The following is a 26,940-nucleotide window of genomic DNA, read 5'->3' on the forward strand; positions in this document are numbered from 1 at the left end:
AGTACACCCCTATGCGTCAGAAAGCATTGGTGCCCTTAAAATTCACTTGGTTTCATGGAAAAGATCTAAAATATGTATATTTGCGTGCCATTTAAGAAGATGAATTGATAGTTATTATTATTGGTGCATAGTTCTGAATAATATAAAGTGGCATAGATTATTTTTGAATTATAGTCTGAGTAACAATATGCATAGGGCAGTTGACAGACAGTTGATGATAGGTATAAATCTGAATTGCTTTAAGTAGACAGATAGCCAGATATCTGAAAAATAATTTTGAGGATATGAATAATTATGAGTACTATATCAATCAGACATATTTAATAATTAAGTTTCTGAATAATATTCCTAATGAATACAAGATAGCAGTCAAATAGATTGACAACTAAATCTGTAAATAATGTTAATAATAACTATCGAAATAATTATGAATATTACATTAACCAAAATGGATAGATAGATAGATAGATATATAGACAAATAGATAGACAAATGGATGGATTGATAGACAAATGGATGTATGGGTGTAGTCTGGGTTAGTGGAGAATATAATTCATTAGTTTAGAGCTACTGCTAGTGTGTGAGTGTGTGTATGTGTGCAAGAGTGAGGGCCAGAGGGATGCTGTGTGTATTAAGATACGATTAGCAGAGATTAAAGCTCTGGCCCAGAGTTTGAGCAGCTCCAGGCTGGAGGAACGAGCCCCCTGTGGAGACTGGAGCCGTCAGCCCCATCAGAGCCATATCCTCTCCTTAACACAATCAATATTCCCCTGAAGACGCACTACCACTAGACAGACATTACTGTTTGTTCTAGCTAATAGCATCCCTCATAAAACTAATGAGGATTCCTATACATCGGAGATTGAGCTATAATTTGGGTGTGTTAGCAAACATGCTAAATCTTGCCGTTCCCAACTTTTCTGTGTCCTAATCAGTATTTGTTAATTAAACAAATCCTACATTTTATAAATTGGAAAATCGATAGTAATTTGCAAATTCAAGCGTCTACAAGGCTGTTGATTGGATTACAGATTTTGTCAATTAAGGTTAACTTGAACTAATATAATAGTTACACTTAAAAAAAAAAATGCTGGCTTGTTTCAACCTAAACTTGAGTCAAATATGGACTAACCCAGGGGTGCCCAAACTCAGTCCTAGAGAGCAGGTGTCCTGCAGATTTTAGCTCCAACTTGCCTCAACACACCTGCAGGGATGTTTCTAGAAAGCCTAGTAAGAGCTTAATTAGCTAACTCTGATTGGGGTTGGAACTAAACTTTGCAGGACACTGGCCCTTCAGGACAGAGTTTGGGCACCCCTGGACTAACCCAATCATCTGGTTAAAAAAAAAAAAAGAATTAATCAAAGTTGTTTGGTTTTTCCATATTTGATCCAATGTTGGGCTGAAATAACCCAATATTTTGCCATTTTTGTAATTATACATTACATACAACTCTTTAGTATGACATTAACAGTATAAATATGTTAATTAATATTAATCAGTATTTAAATATACAAGTACACTGTAACATAGACTCTGCAAACGCCCAAAGTATACTTCACTGCATTCATGGGAATGTTATCATATATGCGCATGGATAATGGATGCTCTTCAGCACGGGTGCATGCCCTCAAAACATGACCACTAAAAGGAGTCATCCTTTTCTCTCCAAACATTACAAATCACACAAATATCTGTACTCCTTTCCAACATCAGCACTCAACTCTAATAATGCCATAATCAGTAGCATTATGTTGTCTTGTTCCATGTCTATTTCTTTTACGATTTAGACAATGACCAGGTTTAGTGTTGACCCCTTGTGGACAAGTTTTGCAAAACAGAATTTGCGTCACATTTACTGTGTGTATAAAAAGCGAAGTGTATTTTGGGCCCACTGATTTCGTTTACATAAATATCTTGCAAACACAAAATTTTGCCTAGTGATTGAGCTACACTAGTCAATCTTACGAATGACATCATCACACTTAAATCAGGTACGTAGCGCTTTGATGTTAAGATAGAATTGTGGTTATGTATTAGGATTAGAGCTGAACGCTATTCTGTGAACACGGCCCCGACTGAGGAACAGATTGGCCGAGCACTTGGACGGGACGAGGGCGGGGCCACGGCTGATTCTCAGAAAGCGTGCTAATAAGAGTCCCTTAATCTGCAGCTCACGACTGACGCACGCGTGCACTGAGCATCTCCTGCCAGCTGCCACCATGACCTGGAAACCACAAAAACACAAGGCCTCTGGCTCTCCCTTACACACATACACACTTCCCTGAACTTCCCTCTCGCTTTGCTCGGTTCAGAACGGATGTGGTTTGATGCGGATTAGGCCGTCCCATGCTTTATATCCTTCTGCGATCGTGCTGCCCCGCGCTGATAATCTGGAAGTGGAGTGGGATGCTGGGATGTGCGCTGTGTCTGATGGATTAGTGCATTTCCCTCCTCCTCCCCAGCAGAAGGACACAGGCCTTAAATCCAGGTTTTAGCCAGGAGGGAGGGATCAGGGCTTATGATGCAACAGGAGCCCCATCCATCACAACAAGCTGGAGGTGGGGTGCGGATGTTACCATGTGTTTTTTTGTAAAGAGGTCATGGAGTTTTCGTAATGGGATTAGTCAACTTCATAAAAACAAGTGCCTGATGACTAGTGACCTTGACGTAAAATGGTGTACACAGATTAGAAACTTACATATTGATTTTTGGACTCAAATTTGAGTGCAATATGGTTTGTGTTGTCGGTAATAACCACAGCATGGGTACAGTTTTGTTTCCTAGGGTTAGCAATACTAAGGCTATGTGTTTGATTCCCAACTCCAACACCAGTGTCATAGGTTGGACTCCCAGGCAGAAACCCAAAGAATGCGGGTTCATTTCCCAGCAATACAAATCTTGTGGGATTGATTTCCAAGTCAACAGTAGAGCACGATGTTTGCAACTCCAAGGTTATGAGTTTAATTCCTATTGCTTGCAACACCAGGGTAATGGGTTTGATTCCCAACTCCAACACCAGTCTCATGAATTTGACTCCCAAGTGCAGAAACCCAAAGAATGCGGGTTCATGTTCAAGCAATACAAATGTTATGAGATTGATTTCCAAGTCAAACAGTAGAGCACAATGTTGGTTCTAAGGTTATACGTTTTTTTTCCCCCGTTGTCTGCAACACTAGGCCAATGGCTTCGATTCCCAACTCCAACACAAGTAGAGCAAGGTGTAAAGTCCTAGTTTCAATTCCAATGGTAAGACAACAGCAAGGTTGCAGTTTTGTCTCCAAGGGTCAGCAACACTATGTATTGGATGTATTCGATTCCCGACTCCAACAACAGCGTCATGGGTTTGACTCAAAGGAGTAGAAACCCAAAGAATGCGGGTTCATTTCTCAGCAATACAAAGATCGTGGGTTTGATTCCCAACTCAAACAGTAGAGCAAGATGTTAGTAACACCAAGGTAATAAGTTTGTTTCCCTATTGTCTGCAACCCTCGGGCAATGAGTTTGATTCCCAACTCAAACAGTAGTGCATTAATTCAATTCCAACAATAATGAGCAACATGGTAATGGGTTCAATTTCTAGCAACAGTTAAGTCATGGATTTGATTCCCAACTTAAACAGTAGTGCATTGTGTTAGGCCATGGATTCAATTCCCATGGCCAGAACCAACAAGGCCAATTCTTAGTAACAGTTAAGTTATAAGTTTGATTCTCAACTCAAACACTGTGGCTTGTGTTTGCAACACCAAGATCATAGGTTTGATTCCTTGGGTCAGCAAAACCAAGAATATAAATTCAAATCCTAGCAAGGTCATGGGTTTGATCTATAGATCAAATAAAAAAATTATAGTATTAGTACCTTCAAGTTCATAGGTTTGATTACTGGAAAATGAATGGATACATTAAGCACTGCATCCAATCTCACTCTTGTGAAAAAGATCTATAAAATGCATAAATATAAATGCAAGATGACGAATATAGCTATTTCTTGATGGTAATGTACAGGCATGGTATGAACATAATGACCAAAACAGCTATAAACTTCATATATTTCTGAAGTTTAAAGAATTATAAAGGCACAATGAAGAATAAAAACGCAATTAAGTGAATCCGTAATATAAATGTATGTAGTATTTATATCATAAGAGCATGTTTCTGTAATAATTTCCCAAAGCAGAATTCTGAATAGTGGCCATTTTATTTCCAAGACTGGATAAAAAGGGAAAGACAAAGTTTGCCAATGTCACCATCATTTTGCACCAGCAACACGGGAGGGTTTGGTTTCATCAAACCGTATATATTTTACAAATTTCACATAAAAAGCCTCTCATTTGTGTGAGCTATAAAAATTCGAACCGATGAAGGAGCTGGAAACTCGACAGAGTGGATCACGGGTGGAAGAAACAGTAACAAAACATCCAAAATTGCACTGTAGAAACAATACAAGAGCTTGGGAGATAAAGAAAGAGATATGAATTTATGGGTATTTCACTTTGCGATAACATTAGAATTCGAATACATCCTACATCATATCTAAACCTTTTCCCATGTGTCTTATTCAAAAGATATGAGCGCACATCTAAACAAACCAAAATAAATAAAAAATAAATAAAACATTTTCCCTAGCAGTTTCATAACAGGATCAGTTTCCAAAATGCGGACATACCATGAATATGTAAAGCTCTCTGTTTTCTGAAGTATAAAAGCTGAACGATATGGAGTGCTACATCTTCATCCTTGTCATACTGACATTTATAGCAATCGATTAATAGTACAATTTAGTGAATAGTCTATAGATAGCACTGAGAGTTCTGAAAGTTCAAATCTGTACCGGCAGGAAACGGTGGTCTCATTCGATATACCACATCATTCGAGATCATACAATTTTTTTTTTTACAATGGGAATTATGTGAAATGCATACAAAGAAAACTACATTGTACAGACTTACAAAAAAAAAAAAAAAAACCATGCATATCTCAGTAGTCAATGGGATCTAACACTAAAATTGTAATGCAATATACACAATATATTAATGAAATTATTCAAATATGGCACAAGATGGTTCACAATATATATAATATGTACATAAAAACTGAGGAGAAAACGCATTAAGAATGACCAACATAATGCCATATACACGGGGGAGAAATGAACAAATTGCGCCAGTTTTGAAGGCAGAAAATTTGGACTGAGGTTTTTCTTTTCTTGTAATCGTACAGAAAGAAATAATTGGTAATTCTAAGTATCCTCTGCATTACATTTGTCAAACACCAGCTAAAAAAAAAAAAGAGAAACGAAACTAACGTTAATGAATTTAACACTATGATGAAAATAAGACAACAAATTGGGGGTACAGCGTAAAAAAACAAACAAAATGAAAATGAATAACAATAACGAGACAACCCCTACACACCCCTGCAGACATGAGAACAGGCTCAAATATTATTCTTTACACCATATTCCAGCAGCTACTTCACATAGGCGCTGAAGTTCCTGTCCCGCACACCTGCAGGGGTAGAGTATGTCACTGTTCCAGGGTCACCACTTCCACCGCCTGCCCGTCAAGAGTCATCGTGTTGTCGATTCGAGTCGTTACGGGAGCCATTGCCACCTGAACGGGCCGATTGCCCTGGGCCAAACTGGTGACCACAGTCTGATACATGCTGACTGGAATTTGGACGAGACCTAGGGTAAAACACACAAAAAAAAAAAGAGCCGTTAGGTTTGTTTACAACGATTGCCATGCTTCCTATCTAACTTGCTTCATGTGCAAAATTAAAATGTTTGAGCATTGTCCATTTCAGTTTCTCAACCACGTTCTTAAAGGACAAGCAGCACTGCATGTTTTGGATGTCATTACGGGTCTTTCACACCCATTACAGGTCTTTCAGTCTCTGCTGATGATCTAAATCAGTTGTGTTTGGTTGATGAGACATGGAAAATTCTTCAGGAACGTGGTTGAGAAACAGCAGCTACGTTTCCATCCCCCTATTTGTCCACCGATGTTTATTATTGCAAAGTCATTTATCTTAAAGGCAACTTAATCGGAAAGTTCTACAACATTCGCAAAAAATTCCGCATCGCAGACCAAGCCATCGGTGGATATAACCGCTATTAGATGCAACTGTGATGCCGTCATCGCTGGTTTGGGATGTGCGTAGCTTGTCATTTGAGACAACCGGAGGGAGGGCAGGTTGGATGAGGCCACCTCGGACAGCCATGTTGAGAGTTTGGGGCGGTGCGTGCTGAGGGCCAGCCCTAGAACGAGGGCCGAGGGCAGGGCGACTGCATCACACTGCAATGCGGAACAATGGAGTAATTGAGGCAGCCGCTCCCAGCTTCCATTTCTCTCTCTCTCCCAGTCTCTGACTCTAGGTAAACCCCTCAATCTACCTCTGTTTCCGAACCCAGCTGTGAGTGGAGCAGTCTGGATTACTGCTGCAGTCACAGGGGGGCAGAGGTTGGCCAATCCATTAGGGCCATAAAAAGAGGAAGGTCAGAACTAACAGCGATTGGTTAATGTGTTCAGTAAGTTTTAAGGTTATGTAGGTTACTAGTATGTTTCTGAAGGGGGTTGGATTTGTGAATTAAGTTTTTTTAAAGCAAGTTTTACACTTAAAATAGTGCTAGGATGCACAACTGTCCCAACATCTCAAGTAATAGCTCAAGTTTCAAACAAATCAATCTCATAGTATTTTATGGTTTTGAGATATCTTTTAATACAGACACAGTATTACTGAAGTAAATCATCCATTTTTACTGATTAAGCAAACAAATGAACAATAAATAAATGATTTTTTAAAAATAAATAAGCACTTTTTATCTCCCAGAACTCTTTCACATAAAGTGAATCTCAATAATCCTGTTTAACAGCATTCATCACATAATAAGGCTGATACTAATTATTGTAAATATGAATGATATAAAATGCAAACCGAATAGTTATTACAATAAAAAAATACATGTTTATATAAAAACAATAAGAAATAATGAAAATATGGGGGAAATAATGTTCTGTAATTTAATGTAACTAATATATTTATGTAAAAATGAAGCAACGTACTTATTCTGACCAGTACTAAATATTTTAATAGGTATTTTATTTGATTTGAAAGGGAAGTCTTGGGCTCCCTGCTGAGACTGCTGCTCTGGCAACCCGGCCCAGGATAAGCGGTGGAAAAATGGATGGATGGAAATTTTGATTAAATTATTCAAAAGTTGTAAGAGATTAAATTGCCATCAAAACATTTTATGTAGTGTATGCAGTGCTCAGCATATATAAGTACACCCCTCATAAATCTATCTTAGTAAACCGCTCATAAATCTATCTTTTAAATTCATATTTTTATTAGTTTTAATAGTATTTTTAATATTATATGTGTGCATATACATTAGATTAGTCAGCATTGAAGCCAAATCTGAAGCTTATCTAACAAAATAACTTGTCGGTCCAAAAACTAGTACACCCAAATTTATGTTATGGAAAAATATTAAATACAAATTTTAAAAAAGGAGGGGAAAAAAATCAAGAAGTAAATTTTTTTAATTTGTTGAAATTTTGTCGGCTGTATTTTTTTTGGCAATATTTAGCTTGAATTAAATTGTATTATCTTTCTATTTCTAATTCTGTTTGGTGGCTAAAATATTATTTTAATAAATATATCTGTTTAATAAATCTGTTTTGTTTAAATGCACCAATATATATTGCCTATAACCACTGAGAAGTGGATAAACATATTCATTTTCAAAATGAGGTGTACTCGATGTATCATTTATGCTTACATGTGAAGTAATAATAATGATAAACGACCTGTAATATTTCAGTAAAAATTATGCTTTCTTTCAAAGAAAAAGAGCATCCACGTGTTGCACAAGTGACTGATTTCTTGTAATCACACTGTCTCTCGCATAATTGACCGGGAGTTTGTAAGCATTGTTTTTTCAAGTGAAGTGCCTACAAACCCTCAATCAGTCTGACATTGAGGGCTTCTACCAGATCTGCAGACTGAAAAAAAGAGTGGAGCAGGAAACATAAATCAGTCACGATTACCTCTGACCAGCCACTTCAAAGCTGCACCCGCGCTGCCATTTCACTGATTGAATGAGGTCAATAAACGCCGGCTGTCCGTCAAGTGTCTTGTTGTTGACTGCGCTCTCTCCCAATCCTCCCCATGCCAAAGCGTAAATTAGGGTTAATTGCTCAGCTTAAAGTGAGGGCCTCATTTTGGGAAGAGACGGCTCTCTGGGACTTGGTTACGTATATAGGAAAAGGGATGTACTAACATTCTCTGTACTGGCTTCCTCTAAGAAGGGTTACTTGTGTAAAGACAAAGTTGCATAAAGTGGCATCCTCTTACCAAACACAACCTAACTTCATTCACAAAAAGTTAAGACATCAACAGACGGTCAATTAAGATATTAATTTGAATTAAACTCGTATCATTTTAATATTAGTGTAATGTTTGTTTGCAATGGCCTGTACATTGGAATAGAGCAGTAATATGCTAGTCAGTGGGGTTATATTAAGTTTCTTCCACAACATCTAAATAATCTTGGTGCAGTTTATAAGTTGTTCTTCTCTATTTCTGTCAGACACGGGTTTGAACATGTATAACGTTTAATCGCTCATTCGTATTGCCAGCGTTTTTCGGAAAAGTTACAAGCTACACCAAGACATGTTTAACTGTAACGTCAGCAGCTCAAGGCGTATGAACTAAAGCCCCAATCCTATTGGTCAGCTAGTTTAACACTGCATGCCAAACCACAAAGACTATCCCATGGTATTTTTTACTATTGTTATTATTATTATTTAGGCTATTTATCATAAGTTACGCTATTTATCATTATTTTATAATTCATTAATTATTTATTATATTATTTTGTCTTGTTATAAAAATTTAAAAGGAAAAAGTGGAAAGTATTTCACAGTTTGTCATATTTATGTCCTTTTCATTCAATATTAATAGTAAAAAAGTTGCTTTGATGTCTTCTGTGTAGGCTTGGGCTGTATCCAAATTTTGATTCCGTCAAACCTCCTTGCTATTTTACCTCAGTATACGGTATTACCGTGAATAATAAAACAATTATGACATAAGGCTCAGACAGAGTCACCAAACTGTTGGCTTGTGCCTAAACCATTCAGAAACTGAATACCTTATATGCGACCTTAGATTCGAGCTATTTCCATCCGTTGCAGTTATTAGTTTGTTGCACAATTTGCAAATTACCTCGTCTGCATTTACCGCCTCTTCCTTTCATTTGGTCGAAACCCAAAACACTGCCAAAGTGCAAGAGTTGTGTTCTTTATTAAAACCAGGTCATTTCGTGCGTGACTTGCCATCTTTCCACACTCTTTTTCCTCCACGCTGTCACATGATGACATCCACGCATACGTATTTTTAGGCATTAAATAAATTATATGTAATATTTAGTCTCCTATATGAGTGCATTTTTTAATGACAATATAATGGTACTGAAACCGATACCATTACTATTTTTTTTGGATTGTTTAAGTGTAATCTTGCATCTTGCAAAAAAGGGAATGTCTAGGGTGCGAATTACAGGGGGGTTTGGGGTGGATTGACCCTACTAATTAAGGCTTGATCCCCCTGAAGGACGTCAAAACAACATGTATGGTGACTCAGTCCATTGAAACTGAGAAAAAGTTCACTCCGAGCTGTACTTTTAAATGATAATATTAATAATCAATATAAAAGACATCCATTTGACCACCCCTATAACGGTTCATACCATTGTGAATGCATAATCACACCAATCAGTCCATGCAAGATAAATGTCATTCAATAGTCTGAAACCGGCAGATTTAAAGCACCGATACACACCGTAAGATTTCACAAGATGTTTTCTCATAAAATAGGTATTTGTTTCTACATATTGCCTATAAGTAACATCAAATTAGATGTATTGTTTGCATAGTTTGTCCTAAAGTAAGCCGAAATAGCTAATCAGGTCAGAACACACTAAATAGCCTATCCCACAAAACACTGAAAACTTAAATACATTTAATACGTAAATTAGATGTAATTTAAATAAACACATATATTTGATTCACTAAAGCATGTATTACACAATTAAAATTACCAAAAACAGCTGTATTATTCGCACACTAGGCATGTCCCCTTTAAATAGCCTTTCATTCATATTTAGAATTACTTAGAAATCTAGCTCTCAAATCACACCCGTGGTCGTATATTTGGGGAAAGGCCTGACGCCCATGTCTTTAAATGTAGTCTTAATTCCTGCTAATCAGCTTTTATGTTTGAATACAGCCTATTCTCTTAATGTCATGTGTTTTATAGACCGGGCTTCCCGGTGCTGACAGCTGGCTCTGTGATTAGACTATGCACTGATAATGGAGAGGATCAAAGCCCTTTAAGAGGGTTCCTCAGGGGTTAGAAGGGGGAGGAGTTTCCTTTTGGTCACTAGGGGCAATGAAGTAATCAAGGACACTAGGTAAGAAGGGTCACTGAGAAATGATCAGGTATTAATGAGGCCCATTTTAAAAAGAACATTATGTTCAAATGGATGCCGTGTAGTTGCGTAATGCACATTCTCTCATATAACTGAACTAATTATTAGTGTTTATTATTATATAAATAAATGATGCACTTAATTGATTGCAGGACTAATATTTTAAAGTGATTGCAGTACATTATAATTACTAAAAGGAACAATTTATGACCAATAATTGTGTGCATGAGCCTAAAAGCTTCAATAAACTACTGGTCATTACCTTCACTGCTACATGAGATTGGCTTATTTTGTTGTTTCTGTCAGAATAGTCTGTAAAGGCTCTGCCCCAGCTTATTTACTTTTAAAAATATGTTTTTTACACACTCTCAAATAGGGGCAAATTTGACAAGCTGTGATAAATGTTATGTTGGACATTTTCAGCGGAAACTTACAAACACATTCTAAATGGACACCATGTACTTTCTTAATGCATGTTCCCTAATAAGTGAACTAATTATTAGTGTTTATTATTATATAAATAAATGATGCACTATATTGATTGCAAGATTAATATTTTAAAGTGATTGCAGTGTGTTATAATTTTTTAAAAGTCCAATTTATGACCAATAATTGTTCCAGTGTGCATGAGCCTTAAAGCTTGAATCCTCTACAGTCATTACCTACACTGCTACATGAGATTGGCTTTTTTGTTGTTTCTGTCAGAATAGTCTGTAAAGGCTCTGCCCTTTTCTTTAACGCTGCAGCTCATTTTCTTTTAAAAACAAATGTTGTTTTTTTACACACTCACAAATAGGGGCAAATTTGACAAGCTGTGATAAATGTCATATTGGATATTTTAAGTGGAAACCTTCAAACACATTCTAAATGGACGGCTTGTACTTTCTTAATGCACATTTCCTCATATAAGTGAACTGATAATAAGTGTTTATTATTATATAAATAAATGATGCACTGTATTGATTGTAAGATTAAAATTGAAAAATTATTGTAGTACATTATTACTAAAGTCAAATTTATGACATGCAGTCATAATTATGTAAGAGTCAAAACTGACACATCATAATTAAAGTACAGCACTTAAGACACATTTTTGATACTATTCATGCTTTGCTGCATAAATCCAATTTTAGCATTTTAAAAAAATTTTAAGTGATATTTTCTAATTTTTTTAGTTTATTAGTTTAACTGATATGATGAAGTATGATACATTTCTTGCACTATTCCTGCTTTGCTGCATACATTTACTTTTAGACATTAAAAATATTACAATTTTTTACATTTAAATACTAAACTTTTAGCATTTAAAATCTTTTTTAAAGTGTTTATTTTCTAACTTTTTGATTGATTGGTTTCACTGCTATAGAATTGTTGTAAATTTTAAATGATTTGCTATCCGATAACACTAACATAACATAATATTAGTATAACATAACATTGTAATAATATTTTCCTATATAATTTAAGTAGCACTTTTACGATTAGGTTCTATTAGTTAATTATAACTGAGGCAATTTCAAGAACATATGACAATCAACAATAGTTATAGTATTTAATCATTTTTTAGCATTATTTACTGTTAGCGCATGTAAGCTTACAATATAAAACAGATAACTGATTATAACAGTTTATTAATATTTGTTGAAATTAACATTGACATGATCAATAACTGCTTTAAGTGTACATTTTTTATTAGTTCACCTCAACATTGTTAACTAATGTTAATGAATAAAGAGTACTGTATAAGCAGGAATCCCAAAGATATTTGAAATTCCTTTTTAAGACTTTTCTAAAGACCTTCTCTGAATATTGTAAGACCTCATCGCCACTTCCAGTTCTAAACAGTATCAAACCTTTAACTTAATAAACAGTTGTAGTTAAATAAATCAATGGAGCACAAGCATGCAACAGAACTCAGATAAGCTCGGAAGAAACAAAGCTTTAAAGAATAAATTAAGTGGCTGTTTTCAGCGACAGGCTTCAGCCACTGTTTAAACTCGTCTTTCTCCAACCAGGAGTAAGCAAACTTATATTTTCCCATTTTGCAGTCTGTTTCACTCTATGGTTTTGCTACATGCGGAGAGCATCACATCACTGTCCAGCGTTTGTTGCAAATTACATCTCACGGATGGAGGAGCTTGGCCGGAAATGCCAATCGCATGGAGTGAGCACGCCATTGTTAATATAAGGCGGAAAATAAATATATTTATGCTTTTTTGGAGTCAAACACTTTGGACAATGCTTGAACAAAAATTTAAGACCTCGAAAAAACACAAGTAAGACTTTTTAATACCTTTTAAGAATCTTAATTTTCCTCATAATTGATTTATCAACTTATAATACTTTTTAAGACTCCGTGGACACCCTGGAATAACACCTGCTTGTAAACTGTAACATTTGAATATCAGTGGGCAATGATTTATGTAGTCTTAAATCAAAATTAAATTGTTTCATTTCCACTGGCATTAGAAATCACCAATAGATAATGAAAAGACTTAAATCTACCATAATTTCCTATCTCCCTTCAATCTATCTTCGTGTATCATGTCTAAAAGAGTGAACACGTCATCCTACACCGTCACAAATGCCTCCAGTGCACATTAGCGCTGCTATCCGACAGAAACACGGCTTCTAATGCATGTGTAAGCACCAGTTCTGGAGTCTGCCGTGCATATGCAGAGCGCTTAGTGTTTGAGGCAAAGCGAGGATTAGCGTGAAGTGTAGAGGCTGGAGTCTGTGACACAGGTCACACACACACACACACCATCTGTCCCACAAACACCCCAGGGATTAAAACAGACCTCTGCGGCCTTCTTCGTGCTCTCACACACCTTACAATACATGCGTAACATCCCTCCACATACCTACACGTATGATGACAAAAGTGGATGTTATGCATTTATGTATTTTAGTAACACCCAGCGAGTGTATATGTGATTGTGTGTGATGTGTAGAAGATGTTTGTACCACTGCCATCCGGAACTCCAGTTAACGCTCCGACTGCAGCAGCCGTTTCTCCTGCTAACACGATCTGTCCTCCGCCTTGAAGAGTCGCTTCTGCTAATGTCGCTACTGCGTGAGCTGCTGCTTCACTGTACACACACACAAATGAAATAAGAAATTAGTAACATTGTTTTTTTAAAGATACAATGCTTTATATAAGGGTTGAGGTGTATTGATTAGTACTGGCGTGTACTGCCCCCTAGTGTAAGAGGTCACTCTTGGGAAAAAAATATTGTTCTGAGGGAACAGAAAATAATAATCGCTGTTCTACTTAAGTTCTTCTGACCCTGGTGATACCATTTTGAAAAAAAAAGGTATGAGAGTTTATTTAAAACAACATACTTTGGTTATCCATATTTATGACATTATTATGAGAAGTCAAATGGGTAAATTCAAATGAAGATGTCAATTAGGGCTGCACGATAATATATCGTTTCAGCATCAATAATCGCAATGTGTGTGTCCACAATAGTCACATCGCAAGATATGAAATGCTGAATTGGGATTATAGTTTATCAGCAACAGTTAAGAATAAGGCATTTCTACATCGTTTTAAGCATTCAGGCGCAAAAACGCAAATTAATAACTATAATGAGGAATTATTTTACTGAATTAATATACGATGAAGACTATAAAGTATTATTTTACATTTTAATGTTTTTTTCCATACATCTGGGGTCACCAATCTCATTCCTGGAGGTCCGGTGCCCTGCGGGGTTTAGCGCCAACTTGCCTCAACACACCTGCCTGGGAGTTTCAAGTGTACCTGTAAGACCTTCATTAGCTTGTTCAGGTGTGTTTGATTAGGGTTGGAGCTAAAATCTGCAGGACACCGGCCCTCCAGGAACAAGTTTGGTGATCCTTGCCATCGTCAATACTGTTTGACTCTCTGGAAAACCATAAAGCCTTGTTTGTTTTACTTTATGTTTTTTGTTGCTCTATTGAAATTATTTTCGCTTGCAATTTGTTTATTTTTATATAGGCCTACATGATTCACACCCTTAGAAAATAATACTAGTCAATCTAAATTAACGATTTCTTTCTAAACTTAGCTATTCATGCCATCTGGTCAAATTATTTTCATATAGCAGAAAAATAATTTAAAAATAAAATAAAAGATTTTTCCAATATTGTGCAGCCCAATATCGTAGCAATTTGGACATGATTCTGTGATAAAAATTATGAAAAAAGGACATGGTTGTAAAAAAGGACATGCTAATGCTGGATTCCAGCTGACATGATATGCTATAATTATATCATTTATGGTATAGTGTCAGTTTTAATCTAAAGTGAAAATTATGAGGAGTAATTATGATATACTAATGTGCTTTCACACCTACACTTTTGTTTTGGAACGTATCTCGTTTGCCCAGTTAGCGCGGTTCGTTTGGTATATGTGAACGCGATCTGTTCCGCGCCAAAGTAATCGCTCCGAGATCGCTTGAATGAGGTGGTCTCGGCTCGATTGAAACGAACCCTGGAGCGGTTCGATTGTAGTGAGAAAACGATCCTATCCGAGCGCGGTTATGTCACAGTGTTTTATGGATATGTAATAGGCTTACGGCTATATGAAAAGAGAATTATGAGTGGGGTGGGAAGTTTCGCGAGTCTCCGTATGCCCGCAAACAAGTGATGATCTCCCGGTAATCTCGCGTCTCCCTCCAGGTCCTCAAATAGGCAGTCGCGCACCCTTCTCACCCCTCCCCACCGCATCTCTCCCCAGACACGTCGCGCGCATGCACCCTGTCAATCACCACCAAACTACCACCTCTCCTGACAGCTTAGCGGGACGCTGCAAAATAAACCCTGACACTGACCAATGTGAGGAGAGTTTACTCGCACGTGACGCGTTTTAGCTCTTTTGGTCCGATTAGAAACTTTGCAGTGTGAAAGCGAACCACTCCAAGAGCAAAGAGCAACAATGTAACAATTGTAATCTCTGTTTCGGAACAACTGAATCGATTCACAGGTGTGAAAGCACCCTAAGTCGATGATTGAACGTTGACCAAGACAAAATTGACAAGTCATAGAAAGTTGAGATGATGGCATATTTATCAAATGAAGTGTCAATATCGACTTTTAGAAAAATATTTACGGTCATGATTATGCGAATAAAGTCAAATTTAGTTTCACTATTAACTGTGACAACTTCTACTTAATGTCAACCATAAGCTATAAGGTAAAAATTAGGAAACGAGACAATTCATTATGACAACAGAGTTTGATTTAAGGTGATGCAGACAACTTCCAATTAAATACAATACATTTTGAATAAAAGCTAGAAACTGACTAAAGAAATAGACCAGTTTACCGAATTTTCATTGAAAACATGATTTTCCCCCGTTTTGTGGTGAAAATTAGTATTTGAGTAATATATCAAATAGAGTCCATGTTCTCGTTTGCATGTACAGTTGTCCTGACAGCGCTAAGAGAACGGACATTAGATTTACTGCTTTAATTTAGACTGCTGAGCAGAAAACAATGCCTTCTCAGCCTAATTGTTGTGGGACTGGTCTATGAAGCGATTGTTCCTGCTGTGTGAGATTTCTAGCCTGCTGCTGTAACCTGCTTGTGGTAAACAGAACAGGCTCAGGTGAGGCCTGTTAACAAGACCCCGGAGACAAAAACCTGCGCTTCAGTATTTCCTTTCTCTTTTTTTTTCCTACCCAAACTTCAGTGCTCCCTCCAAGGAGTACCTGTTGAGGGCCATGGTTACAGTTGCCCCGGTTTGCATCTCTTGCGAAGCTGCAACTGCAGCTTCGGCTAAAGAGGCCACAGCCTGCGTGGCCTCTGACGCTTGTGTGGTTTGGATGGTCATCTCGCCTCCCTGAAGTGTGGCCCAATTCTGCTCCACCTTAAAGACAGAGGGAAAATAGGAGATGTGAGGGCAGAAATGTGAGGTTATTTATTGCCACTACATGACAAGATCAATAAACATGATAAGAACATCATATTTCAATAAGAGATGATACACACACAAATATATAAATAGAAATAAATCAATAAAATTCACAAAACCTGTATATTAAAATTTAAACATGATTTTTAAATTTAATATTTGATAGATAACTAAAAAGTCTTCAGGGTAATGTAAATGCATAGTATTTGTGTATAAAGATGCAATCTAGTGGAATATTAAGGTAAGAAACTGTGTGTGTTAATGGTACCTCTCCATCCGTCACTGTGGAGTAGTTCACCTGGGCTACTGTCACTGTGCCAGGCAATTCTGACGCATCTGCCAGTGTCGCTACTGTAGCTCCAGTGCCAACCTGTTGATTAGTTATGAATTTTATATGTTAGGACATGGTAATTTGAACAAAGTTTTAAATTTTAATATTGTAATCCATGCTTTATAACTATTTATAATATTAGCTTAATTATAATACTTTTTAAAATGGTCAATTCAAAGGCATCTCTCATGCTCACCTAGGTTGCATTTATGTGAATAAAAATATGCTCAAAATAGTACAATTGTGAAATGTTACCACAAACTAAAATAAACGGTTCTCTATTTCAATGCATTTCTGTGAATATCATATTATAATGCTCCTCTTCAGCATTGCACGATTCTTCAGAAATCCTATTATATCAAGTTAATTTGTTGATGATAAAAAATAATTTATTTGGGCAATGTAGAAAACAATTGTGCTGCTTAGAATTTCAGTGTAAAAAGTCATTCCTTGATGCATAGATTTAAAAGAACAGCATTTATTGAAATTGTTTAACAGTATAATTACTTTTACTGTCACATTAAACCAAATTAGATTGTGTAATATTATTTTAATAAAAAACACTGACCCTTAAACAAGAGTATATACTTTTGGAATGGCAATAAATTAGAAACATTAGGTGTTTTAATAAAACAAATAGTAAATATGTGACTTTTCAGTGTAAAGTTAAGGTCAAAAAACAAACAAAAAAAGTGGGAAAAAAACAAAAACCCATTTAAAAAAATCTATTATGGTTTTCTTGATTAAAGTGGAATGGATTAGAAATGAATGAATAGCAAAACTCCATTTAGATCTGCACAAATCGCATCAGTTTTCTTTTTTGAAGCACTAAGCATTAGAACCAATCACACATATTTGCCATTATTACAATATTAAAAGTAATAATGGTTTTGTCAGAAAATATAAACCTTTTAATGAGCCCCATAAAAAAATTTTATTCAAAGTTTGAAGAATTCTGATTGACATTAGGCAGTTGGTTAAACTAAAATATTGACATAAACAACAGACACAACTATTACACGATTACAAAAAATAGATAGAAAAGTAAAAGAACATATTGATATGATTGGACCACAATTAAAATATTGCTCTTTAACGGAAAAGTCCTAAACATTTCACACTCTCTTACTGTACTGTACTCTAATGTTCCAGTGCAGCTACTGTACAGCGTAGTGAAAAACAAGTGTGCAGTTGTTCCCTGTGCTGGGACCTGAGCTCACCTGTATAAGTGAGACTGTTCCATCAGGATTACTGATCGTCTGCACTACCGTCTGTGACGGCACCAGGTGCGCAATGCTGTGTGTGGCTGTTGTGGCAACTTGTGTGGTGACCTGGTCCTCAAAGGCATAGAGCAGGTCTTCTCTCCCATGCTGCTTATAGCAGTTTTTAACGATAGTCCTCAGGGCCTGCGTCCATGACACCTGTTTCCAATAGAAATAAACCCTTGGTAAGGCAAGATGATGCAAGCTTGAGCTCATTTGTTTTAATTCAGATGTCGTTGATGAAAAGGCATGACAAAACGATGGTGTGGCTTATTCAATTATTAGCCTGTGGCATCAGTAGGTGTGTAATATTTTACCATTTATGATAATACAGTAATTGTTTTAACAGTATGTGAGCTCAAAAACAAGATTATTAGTGATTGTAGTGAAGCCTACAAGAATGCAGCTATTAAGTTTCTATAACTATTTAGGAAAGTGCAAAACATCGCTTTAATTTTTATAAGATAACATAGTAGTGATATCACATAAACAAGAATGCCATTTTCTTCAATAACCGTGAGTGAGCAAATGTGATACTGAATTTACAGAAAACTTTACACTTTTTTTTTTGACAAAATATTGACGTGATTTTCCTGTCTCAAGAAAATTACTTCCAAAAAAAGATGGTAAAGAACAAGGTGCTTCAAAAATGCAACACATTGCAGTGTTTCTTCCCTAAATGGATACATTTTCAAATGAATCATTTGAGTCATTGTTTAATGATTCGTTCAAAAAGTCTTTTTCTTCATGAATTATTTACTTAATTCATAAATTATAAATGATCAAAGTAGATAAAAATCTTTTCGAAGTTCTCAAAAAAAGAGAGAATAATCTCAAATTATGTCTTTCCATCAGGTTGTTAGAGCAGCTGACTGTAGTATTGGTAACCTAGCAACCAACAGTAAACAAGGCAACTTAGTATAGACAATTTTGAGGGATGTAAACAATAACAATGGTTTTAACGTACTTTCTGTTTTACAATTTTAATTTCCATAGCTTCTGAAAATTCAAAAATGGCCACTTGTTGATAAATAATATCATGATAGCTGCTTTAATGTCAATTTATGATTGAATTGCCTCTTGTTACAGTTAGGAAACAGTTTAACAACAAGCAGGAACCATGACATCACCACATTGAAATGGACTATAATGGAGTAACATGGGTGTAATGTTTATTATGTTGAAGTTTATTCAACAAATGTGTTTCCATCTCCCATTAAGTCTTCTTCATATCAACACAATGTATATATGTAATATATATGTACTGTTATTTTTGCTAATTGGTTCCAGGTTATGATTCCTGTTATTTTTACACAATGTTTATAGCGTCGTAGTGTAATCATCTAATACTACCCTCTGTTTCTGCTCCTCTGTTCGGACGTCACTGCGCACGTTGGCCCAGGGAATGTCCTCTGGCCACCAGATGGGCTTGCAACTCTCTTTCCCCCAGCCGGGCTTCCCTCGGCCTGTGGAATACTTCAGCATTTCTGGAATGAACGCTCGGAGCTGGGCCTGCAAACCGTCAAAAATACCGCACGATGACCGACAGAAACTTTATTGTGGACGTAGTAGAGCACATGATGGCCTCTGGGAAAATAAAATCTGCGTTAAACTAAATTTGGAAACAGCGAGCCATTGATTTCCTCCTCCTCCTGCAGACAGTCTGCCCGCATAAATAGCTTATAAAAAGCTAAAAGTAGACTATTAGGTTTCTATTTAAAGGTTAATCTATGAGCGAGGCTCCACGTCCCATTGACTACTAGAGATTAAGTAGACGAAACAGAAAACAAAAACAGTGGATGCATGAGACCTCGTTCAAGAGCATATGGTCAGTAAAATTATTATTTTTTAATTAACAACTTTATGAAATAGTACATGGGTAATAAAAGAGTGAAAATTTTGAATTAAAATGCTACAAACGTCCAAATTGCAGCATTTTTGGAGTATCAAGTCATATTACAATGATTTCTAAAGGATCACACAGAATTAAATGTTGTTCTCTCATGTAATTACCTTTTAATTGTTAAAAATAATACTACAAAAAAAATCTATAGAATAAGGATTTTCTGATGTCTTTATAATGTAACAGCAAAAGTGTGCTTAAACAGTTGGAAGGAAAATAATGAAGAGTAAAAAAGATTCAACAAAACGTTTTCTGTCACATTAAGTTTGGTTTACATGGTTAAGTTACCTACATTACAATAAAAGTGTTAATTTGTTTATATTTGAGTGGCCATTGACAGTATAAAGCCACATTGAGTTGTATGGGCGTTCATCCCAGTGCCCCCGGTGCCCTTGGTAATTGCGTAGGCAGGACGGGGATTGAACTGCAGTGCTCTGTAGCAACGTCTGTTCACCTCCACATCACAGGCTAAATTTGGCTTGGAGGAATAAATCAGCTCCCAAAAGAGCTCAGTTCCCTCCCTTCTGCTCTCGGTGTCACAAACACAAACACACTTCCTTTAAGCCTGACATTGGACAGTGACAGACAACAACATGGCGAATGGATGGAGTAGAAAGATTTCAGGGAAAGAGCTATCATTATTTTCTTTTTTTCAAATACAACTAAAGAATAGAAATGTAACACTGAAATGTACACTGTTTTTTTTTTTTCAATTAATGTCCATAATGCTTGATTTTTGCACTGCAGTCACAAAATTGTTTAATAAATGTTATTACTTCTAAAAATAAATGGACAGAAGTTCCTAAAATGAAAAAAATAAAGAACGCAAACAATAAATTGTCTATCTTTCTATCTATCTATCTATCTATCTATCTATCTATCTATCTATCTATCTATCTATCTATCTATCTATCTATCTATATATCATGAAGCATTTTTCATTTACAAAATAAAACATAAAAATAAACCTTTTTTTTCATTTTAAATGTTAATATTACATAGCTAAAATGAATATAATTTATAGCTACATAACATAAAATGTAAATAGTCGAATTCAATTAAACCTGAATTTAAAAATACCACCGTACAAAATGACAACTGCTGAAACCTAACCATATGTACTCAATAAACGCTGATAAGTAAACAGTTTAATGTCATTTAACAGATTGTCCACGACACTGTCTTGAGTTGTAGGCTCTTCCTTGTGTTTGTGCAGATGGTCTAATTACGCGGCGAAGGAATTAAGAGGAATCTCACGCCCCCGTTTCCCTCCCCCTGCTCCGCTCTTAATCCACCTGGGAGCCAATCAGAAAGCTCTGTGCCCGGCCACGATGAGACAGATAATTACTGGCGCGTACAAGCTTCACCTGATGATCCCTGCACAGACCTGCCCACAACCACAAGCCAAGCAAGGTGTGCCTGTCCTGAGGGACACCCGCTAACAGCACACCTCCAGCAAGCTAATGAGAAATAGGTGAGCTGGTAAAGCTACTGGCTGAACTGGTTATGATTGGAGATGCACCGATTGGCTGGGCAGAAGCTGAAACAGGATGGTTTTTGTTTCAAACTTGAATCTTTTTTTGGAATTTGAACAATCTCTGGCCCGGACTTGCACACATTTAACTGCATTGCAACGATTTCATACTATAAAGTCTATAAATGCACAAGTGCAACACAAGCATCCACAGTAAAACACAAGATATTCAGTATTAACTTAAAAAAAGTAACAATTATTTGTTAGTTTTCCTATTCTGCCATTCAGTGCTGCACTCAACGTTAAAAGCTTTGTAGGGATAATATTTGTGTGCTTGGCTGGTTTTTATTACAGCTAATATTAGGCGATAGCTCTGGGGCTTTACGTGTTTTAAAGTCATGAACAAATTAGCAGGATGTGTCAATTTAATCAGTGATAATCTCTATTTAAAGTTAGAGTAAACATCTGTACTTAATGTCCTTTGTTTTATTGTGATTACAGTGCAGTGATTATCTTTAATTAAAAATCTCAGTAGATAGTTGAGCTTTTAATAATGCAGATAGGCATTTTGTTCATAATACTGGTATTTTAAAAACAAATCTTGTTTCAAGTTTGAAAAAATATCAGAAATGTATATCAGAATTCTTCAATTTCCTTGTAAAAATATTGACAATCAAAATCAGAGCATCTCTAGTTATGTGGCTTCATCTTTGACCAAAAAAGAAGGTTAAAGTGATGAATGTAGAATGAAATGAGACTAAAACCGAGAAGTTTGACTCCTGGCTCAGAGCGCCACCTGCTGCCCACCTGTGTCATCTTGTCCACAGACACTGGTATCCCATCAATAGTCAGCGGAGGAAGTTCAGAGCTGAGTTCTCCTCCACCAGGGGGTGCGTGTTCAGCCAGAGCGTTTTCCAGATCCTCCAGAATCATGCTCTTGTATTTCCTCACCTGATTACATGACATGCCAGATATTAAATCAGAAACAACAATAATAGGAAGAGGGAAAAGCCCAATAAATATACTCACCACATTCTCCAGTGGTGCCGCTCCAAATACTCTAAACACAGGATTTGGTTTAGAGGGAGATATGCATAAAACAATAGCCTGCTGGCCTACCCGTGTTGTGTATTCGTCTAGAGTTGCTCTCAGCTTCCTGTGGATATAATGAGACTCATGGTGTTACTGTTAAATTAATTTAAGGATTTAATAAATGCTTCATTTTGTAATTGGAAACTAAAGTTATATCAAACTAGATGCTGTTTAAGTCAGAATTATTAGCACCCTGTTTATTTTTCCCCCAATTTCTGTTTAACGGAGAGAAAAAATGTTCAACACATTTCAAATCATAATGATTAAATAACTATAATACTATATATATATATATTATATTATTACAATATAAAAAGTATATTTTTGCAACAAGAAATTTAAATTATGTTGTCAAAGTCAAAAATAAATGTAAAATGTAAATGAAAAAACAAATTTATAACAACACTGTCAAAACCCATTTTAACATATAGAAGTTTTGGGTAAAGAAAAATGTAAATATAAGATAATAGAACCAAACACATTCAAAATATAACAAAAAATATAACAAATTAAAACAGAAAAACAATAATAAAGACTAAAATATTGGGCATTACAATACAAAAACAAACTAATAATAATATGTATGTTGTTTTATTCATGATATATTATTTTTAATGAAAAAAAAAAAAGTTTACCTAAGCAGGCGCGTCTGTTGTCTTTTACGGATTGAAGGATTTGATTCAAAGATGTGAGGCCTTTTACGCTTCTTTCCTGTTGCCACAGCGGCAGCTGCTGCCATGCCAACAGGCCCTGAAAAAGAAAAATCAGCTGTTTTTAGACATACAGTATCAACCAGAAAAATCATTTTATAAAACCCCTGTTCAATCTTGAATGGGCTCTATGCACACCTAGTGTTTTTCAGCCAAAGATAAACCTTCGGTGAAAGCTTAATGTGACTATTTTCAATTTCACAAGGTTACTTTCACAGCATCGACGTTGTAATGTAATTACAATACATTCAGTTAAATAGACTTAAGTATTTATTTAGTTGTTCAAGCGTAAATTGAGATGAACGACCGAGTAGCCCTGTCAGGATCAGCAGGCTAGCGCAGAAACTCCATTGAAAATAATGGAGTGAAATAAATTGTCATATTTTAAAGGCATGGCAGTGGGAAATTGAATTTAATGCAGTGCTTCCTGTCCGGACTGAGACCCACTTTATATTGTATACCTATCAGGCAGTGAAGATCGCTGATTTTTAAAGAAATCAGATCTTAATTGCGCCAATTTTGTAATGGAAAGACTGAAATCTCTAGGGCTGGCAAGCTGAATATTAAAAGTCTGTGTGCATATAGCCCATTATAGGACTATTTATGGTTTAAGTGCACCATCTAGTGGTCTGTCTAATCACTAGCAGTCACTGTGCTGCTATTTATGACCAGTTTAGTCATATCATTTATTAAAGTCAATAGTCATTAGTGTCTGAATTTGCTGCATCCCACACACCAATATTTTAGCCAATCACAAAAGAGAAATCACTGTCTGACCATCAGAGAATAACCATGGATATGACTTTCAACAATATATTTGTGTGTGTTAGTACCATTTGTTCGCTTTTGGCATCTGATTGAGCCTTTCAACCCAGAATCTGTGATGCATGATATATTAGACTAACTCAAACAAGTAAATTTTCATAAGAGGCAGCATGTGCAGAAATCTACCAGCAGCAGCCAGATGTGCGGTGACTTCATCTGTTCCAGTTGAATTGAGGATGTCGGAGTCATCATAAGCATCATCGTCAGGCGAGGAGGGCGAATCCTCGTCGGCGCTCAGCATGCCATGCTCTGTGTATGTGGCGACGTGCACCTGCCCGACCTGCTGAGAGACGGCGTGGGCCTCGATAGTGGTCATATGCTCCGTCTGATGCACCGTATGGTCTTCCATCACCCGATACAGTTTCACTCAAACACACTGAGACACGCACACACACAAACAAGATATTAGCACACAGATTGACTTGCGTTCATAGTTGTATTCAAGTGTCAAACTGAGTATGTTGTGAAGTGTTAGGCATGCATTGTAATTTGTATTTTCATTTAAAATACACATAAAATATGAGACACGTTGCATTATATTATAATAACAAACTCGCATTTTACTAATAAATATATACTGTGAATCCCTATTATAATGTATACCGTTAATATGACGCGATTGCGATTCATGTGTTTTGTATATTAAAACAGCACAACAAAACATTTCACTTTGGGTCAATACAGGTGAAATGGGCAATGACAAAATGTGTCCGAAATCAAGCTAAAACATTTGGTTAATTAAATGAATCCCCTTTGGCTGCTAACAATACACTATGGTTAAAACGGAGCATAATTTAAATAGGATCAGGCACGGATGGAGAACATAAATACAGAAAACTGGTTCCTTTTACTTCTTAAAACATAATGTTTTGTGATTAGCGACAGGTATTCATTTAGTTTTGCCTGTTTAGTAACTAGTATATGATCAATTGATACTATAGACAATAGACAAAAACATTGGTTTCAGCTAAAAATAAACTTTAATATTGTTTATTTTCATCACCAAATGTACAATTGTGTATGAACTAAGTTGTAAATGTATATTTTATTTTCACAGACTTCAATATTATTATTGTTTTAAACAATCAATCCAGTAGGGGGCACAAAAGATTACTTGAAATCAATATACGTCCCCCTTATATTTAACTTTTTATTTATATACAAACAGTAATGTTTGGCAAATATAGATGGAGTAAGACATACTGACATCCTAGCATTCACCTAAAATAATTAGCAATTTTTTTTAATGTTGTTAACTGCATATATACACGATCAGTACAGTTTTGCAATGTGCAATCATTAAAAAAAAATACATCAGGATTATTTACACCCAGAAGTTATTTTGTTTTTTAGATGACACACAAACTGAACGACACAGAATAAAAACCTTTTTTAAAGTTTTTATTGAATAATAAAATATTGAAGTCTCTGACAGCAAGGAGTGTAGTTCAAACATATTACAACTTTCTAATCAATATTATTTATAGTTTTTTTAATCGTTTAAATTAAGACCGAAAGCATATGTAAAATAATTAAATAAAACGTATGTGCTATGAATGTAACGTTAGTATATAACGTGCACACGTAACGTAAGATAAATAACGTAAACCAGAAGCTAACGCAGCTAATTCATTCTGCTCAATTCAGCGACCTCAAACACTGGAATAGGTACTTTTAATGACCATATCATTAAAAAAAACATTAATATATTATACCAAAGAACATTTCAACAAACATAAACGGCCATAATAAAAGGTAGGTTTGAATATATCTGAAGCGATACAGACCGGTGTATTAGAGCATTAATAACAAACACATAAATGGCGGTTATTTTCAAATGGTGAATAAATATTACTGTAAAGAAATGGGACAGTGTGTTGGTAAAATATTAAACACTGTCGCCCATTCAACTTCTTAATGATCACAATCATTGAGATAAGCGCTAAACATCTAAAATGCTCTTTTAGATAAAATGTAAGCGAGCACCGTTGTTGACTGAGAATAAAGCGATATAAACACTCGACTGATCGATAACATTGCTAAGCTAATGCGATATAATACATGCATTCAAAATCCGATTCCGCGATCGAGCATATAGACACAAGCTATCAAGCACTGAAATCCCATTTAGCATCTGGACAAAAAACATAAGCGATTCGATTGCACATCTAAATTCAGTACGTTAGGCCAAAGGCCCGCGCCTGCGCCATGATTCTTTTTTTGCCCCAAATTGAGCGGGGTAAATAATAATTGCCATCCGGGCAAAAGTGCTCGAAATCATCTGCAGTTCTGTTTCGCATCGTCGCGATCTGCATCTGAGTGTGTGAAAGGCAAACGCTGCCGGGTTGTTTGGTGCGGCTGCGCCAGGGCTGAAATGGCTGGAGATTGCGCGGTAGGGCACTAACCTCAGAGCGGCTGCGCTACTTCGGGCCTGCGCGGTGCGGCGGAGCTGTGAACACCAGCTGCAATGGAGGACAAAGAACGAGCAGCAGAGTGCGCGCGTCCTGGGCTCAGCGACTGATGCGCGGTCACGAGCGAAGTGCACAGAACAAACCCCGCCCCTCCCTCTCGTGCTACACACTACTACGTGATGCAGCAGCAGCAAGTGCACACTACACTCACAGAGAGTGAGGGAATGGGTGTGGGAATGCGACATTTCCATGGCACCGATTTTTTTTTGTTTTTAACAATAATATTAATAACAATATGATAATTATATGTAATTAGATATAGAAAGATTTCATATATAAAGTTTTTGAGTCGCAACAGACTATACAAAACACCTCTAAGCTAAAATGTATAATTTAAAAAAGCTTTAAAGGTTATAGATGTTTGAATAAAGGCCTAATTTATCACTTATTAAAGAACTATATTATCAATTAGTCTAAAATGTCCATTGGAAAATATTTAAATTAGATAAAGTTACATTATTATATCTTTCCTTTGCATTA

At 36.1% G+C, this 26,940-nt stretch overlaps 2 protein-coding genes across 43 annotated transcripts in view; one reads left to right on the plus strand and one right to left on the minus strand.

The window, feature by feature from the left end:
- Nucleotides 1-4,177: 4,177 nt before the first annotated feature.
- Nucleotides 4,178-26,489, minus strand: nrf1 (nuclear respiratory factor 1). Of its 2 annotated transcripts, none has more exons than NM_131680.2 (11): nt 26,395-26,489; nt 24,116-24,365; nt 23,090-23,204; nt 22,392-22,518; nt 22,170-22,313; nt 19,339-19,497; nt 17,944-18,144; nt 16,661-16,762; nt 16,190-16,347; nt 13,458-13,582; nt 4,178-5,684 (listed from the first exon to the last, which is right to left on the minus strand). In NM_131680.2, exons 2-11 carry the CDS (start codon nt 24,336-24,338, stop codon nt 5,524-5,526), a joined length of 1,515 nt encoding a protein of 504 aa, NP_571755.2. In that variant the 5' UTR covers nt 24,339-24,365; nt 26,395-26,489; the 3' UTR covers nt 4,178-5,523. The 2 variants fall into 2 exon arrangements, with proteins under 2 accessions (NP_571755.2, NP_001315469.1); NM_001328540.1 differs by having other exon boundaries at nt 16,160-16,347.
- LOC147844672 (uncharacterized) overlaps nt 25,556-26,940 on the plus strand; it is a 138,076-nt gene continuing 136,691 nt past the window's right edge. For 21 of the 41 annotated variants that reach the window (XR_015482979.1, XR_015482945.1, XR_015482969.1 and 18 more), the window contains exon 1: nt 25,556-25,657. The gene's annotated coding sequence lies outside the window, so the exon portion shown is untranslated. Of the gene's footprint in view, nt 25,745-26,940 lie in introns of all 41 variants that reach the window. The other 20 variants (XR_015482954.1, XR_015482970.1, XR_015482958.1 and 17 more) reach the window with 10 other exon arrangements.

The sequence above is a fragment of the Danio rerio genome, chromosome 4 (assembly GCF_052040795.2).
Source record: "Danio rerio strain M-AB ecotype USA chromosome 4, GRCz13ab, whole genome shotgun sequence".
Lineage (NCBI taxonomy): Eukaryota > Metazoa > Chordata > Actinopteri > Cypriniformes > Danionidae > Danio > Danio rerio.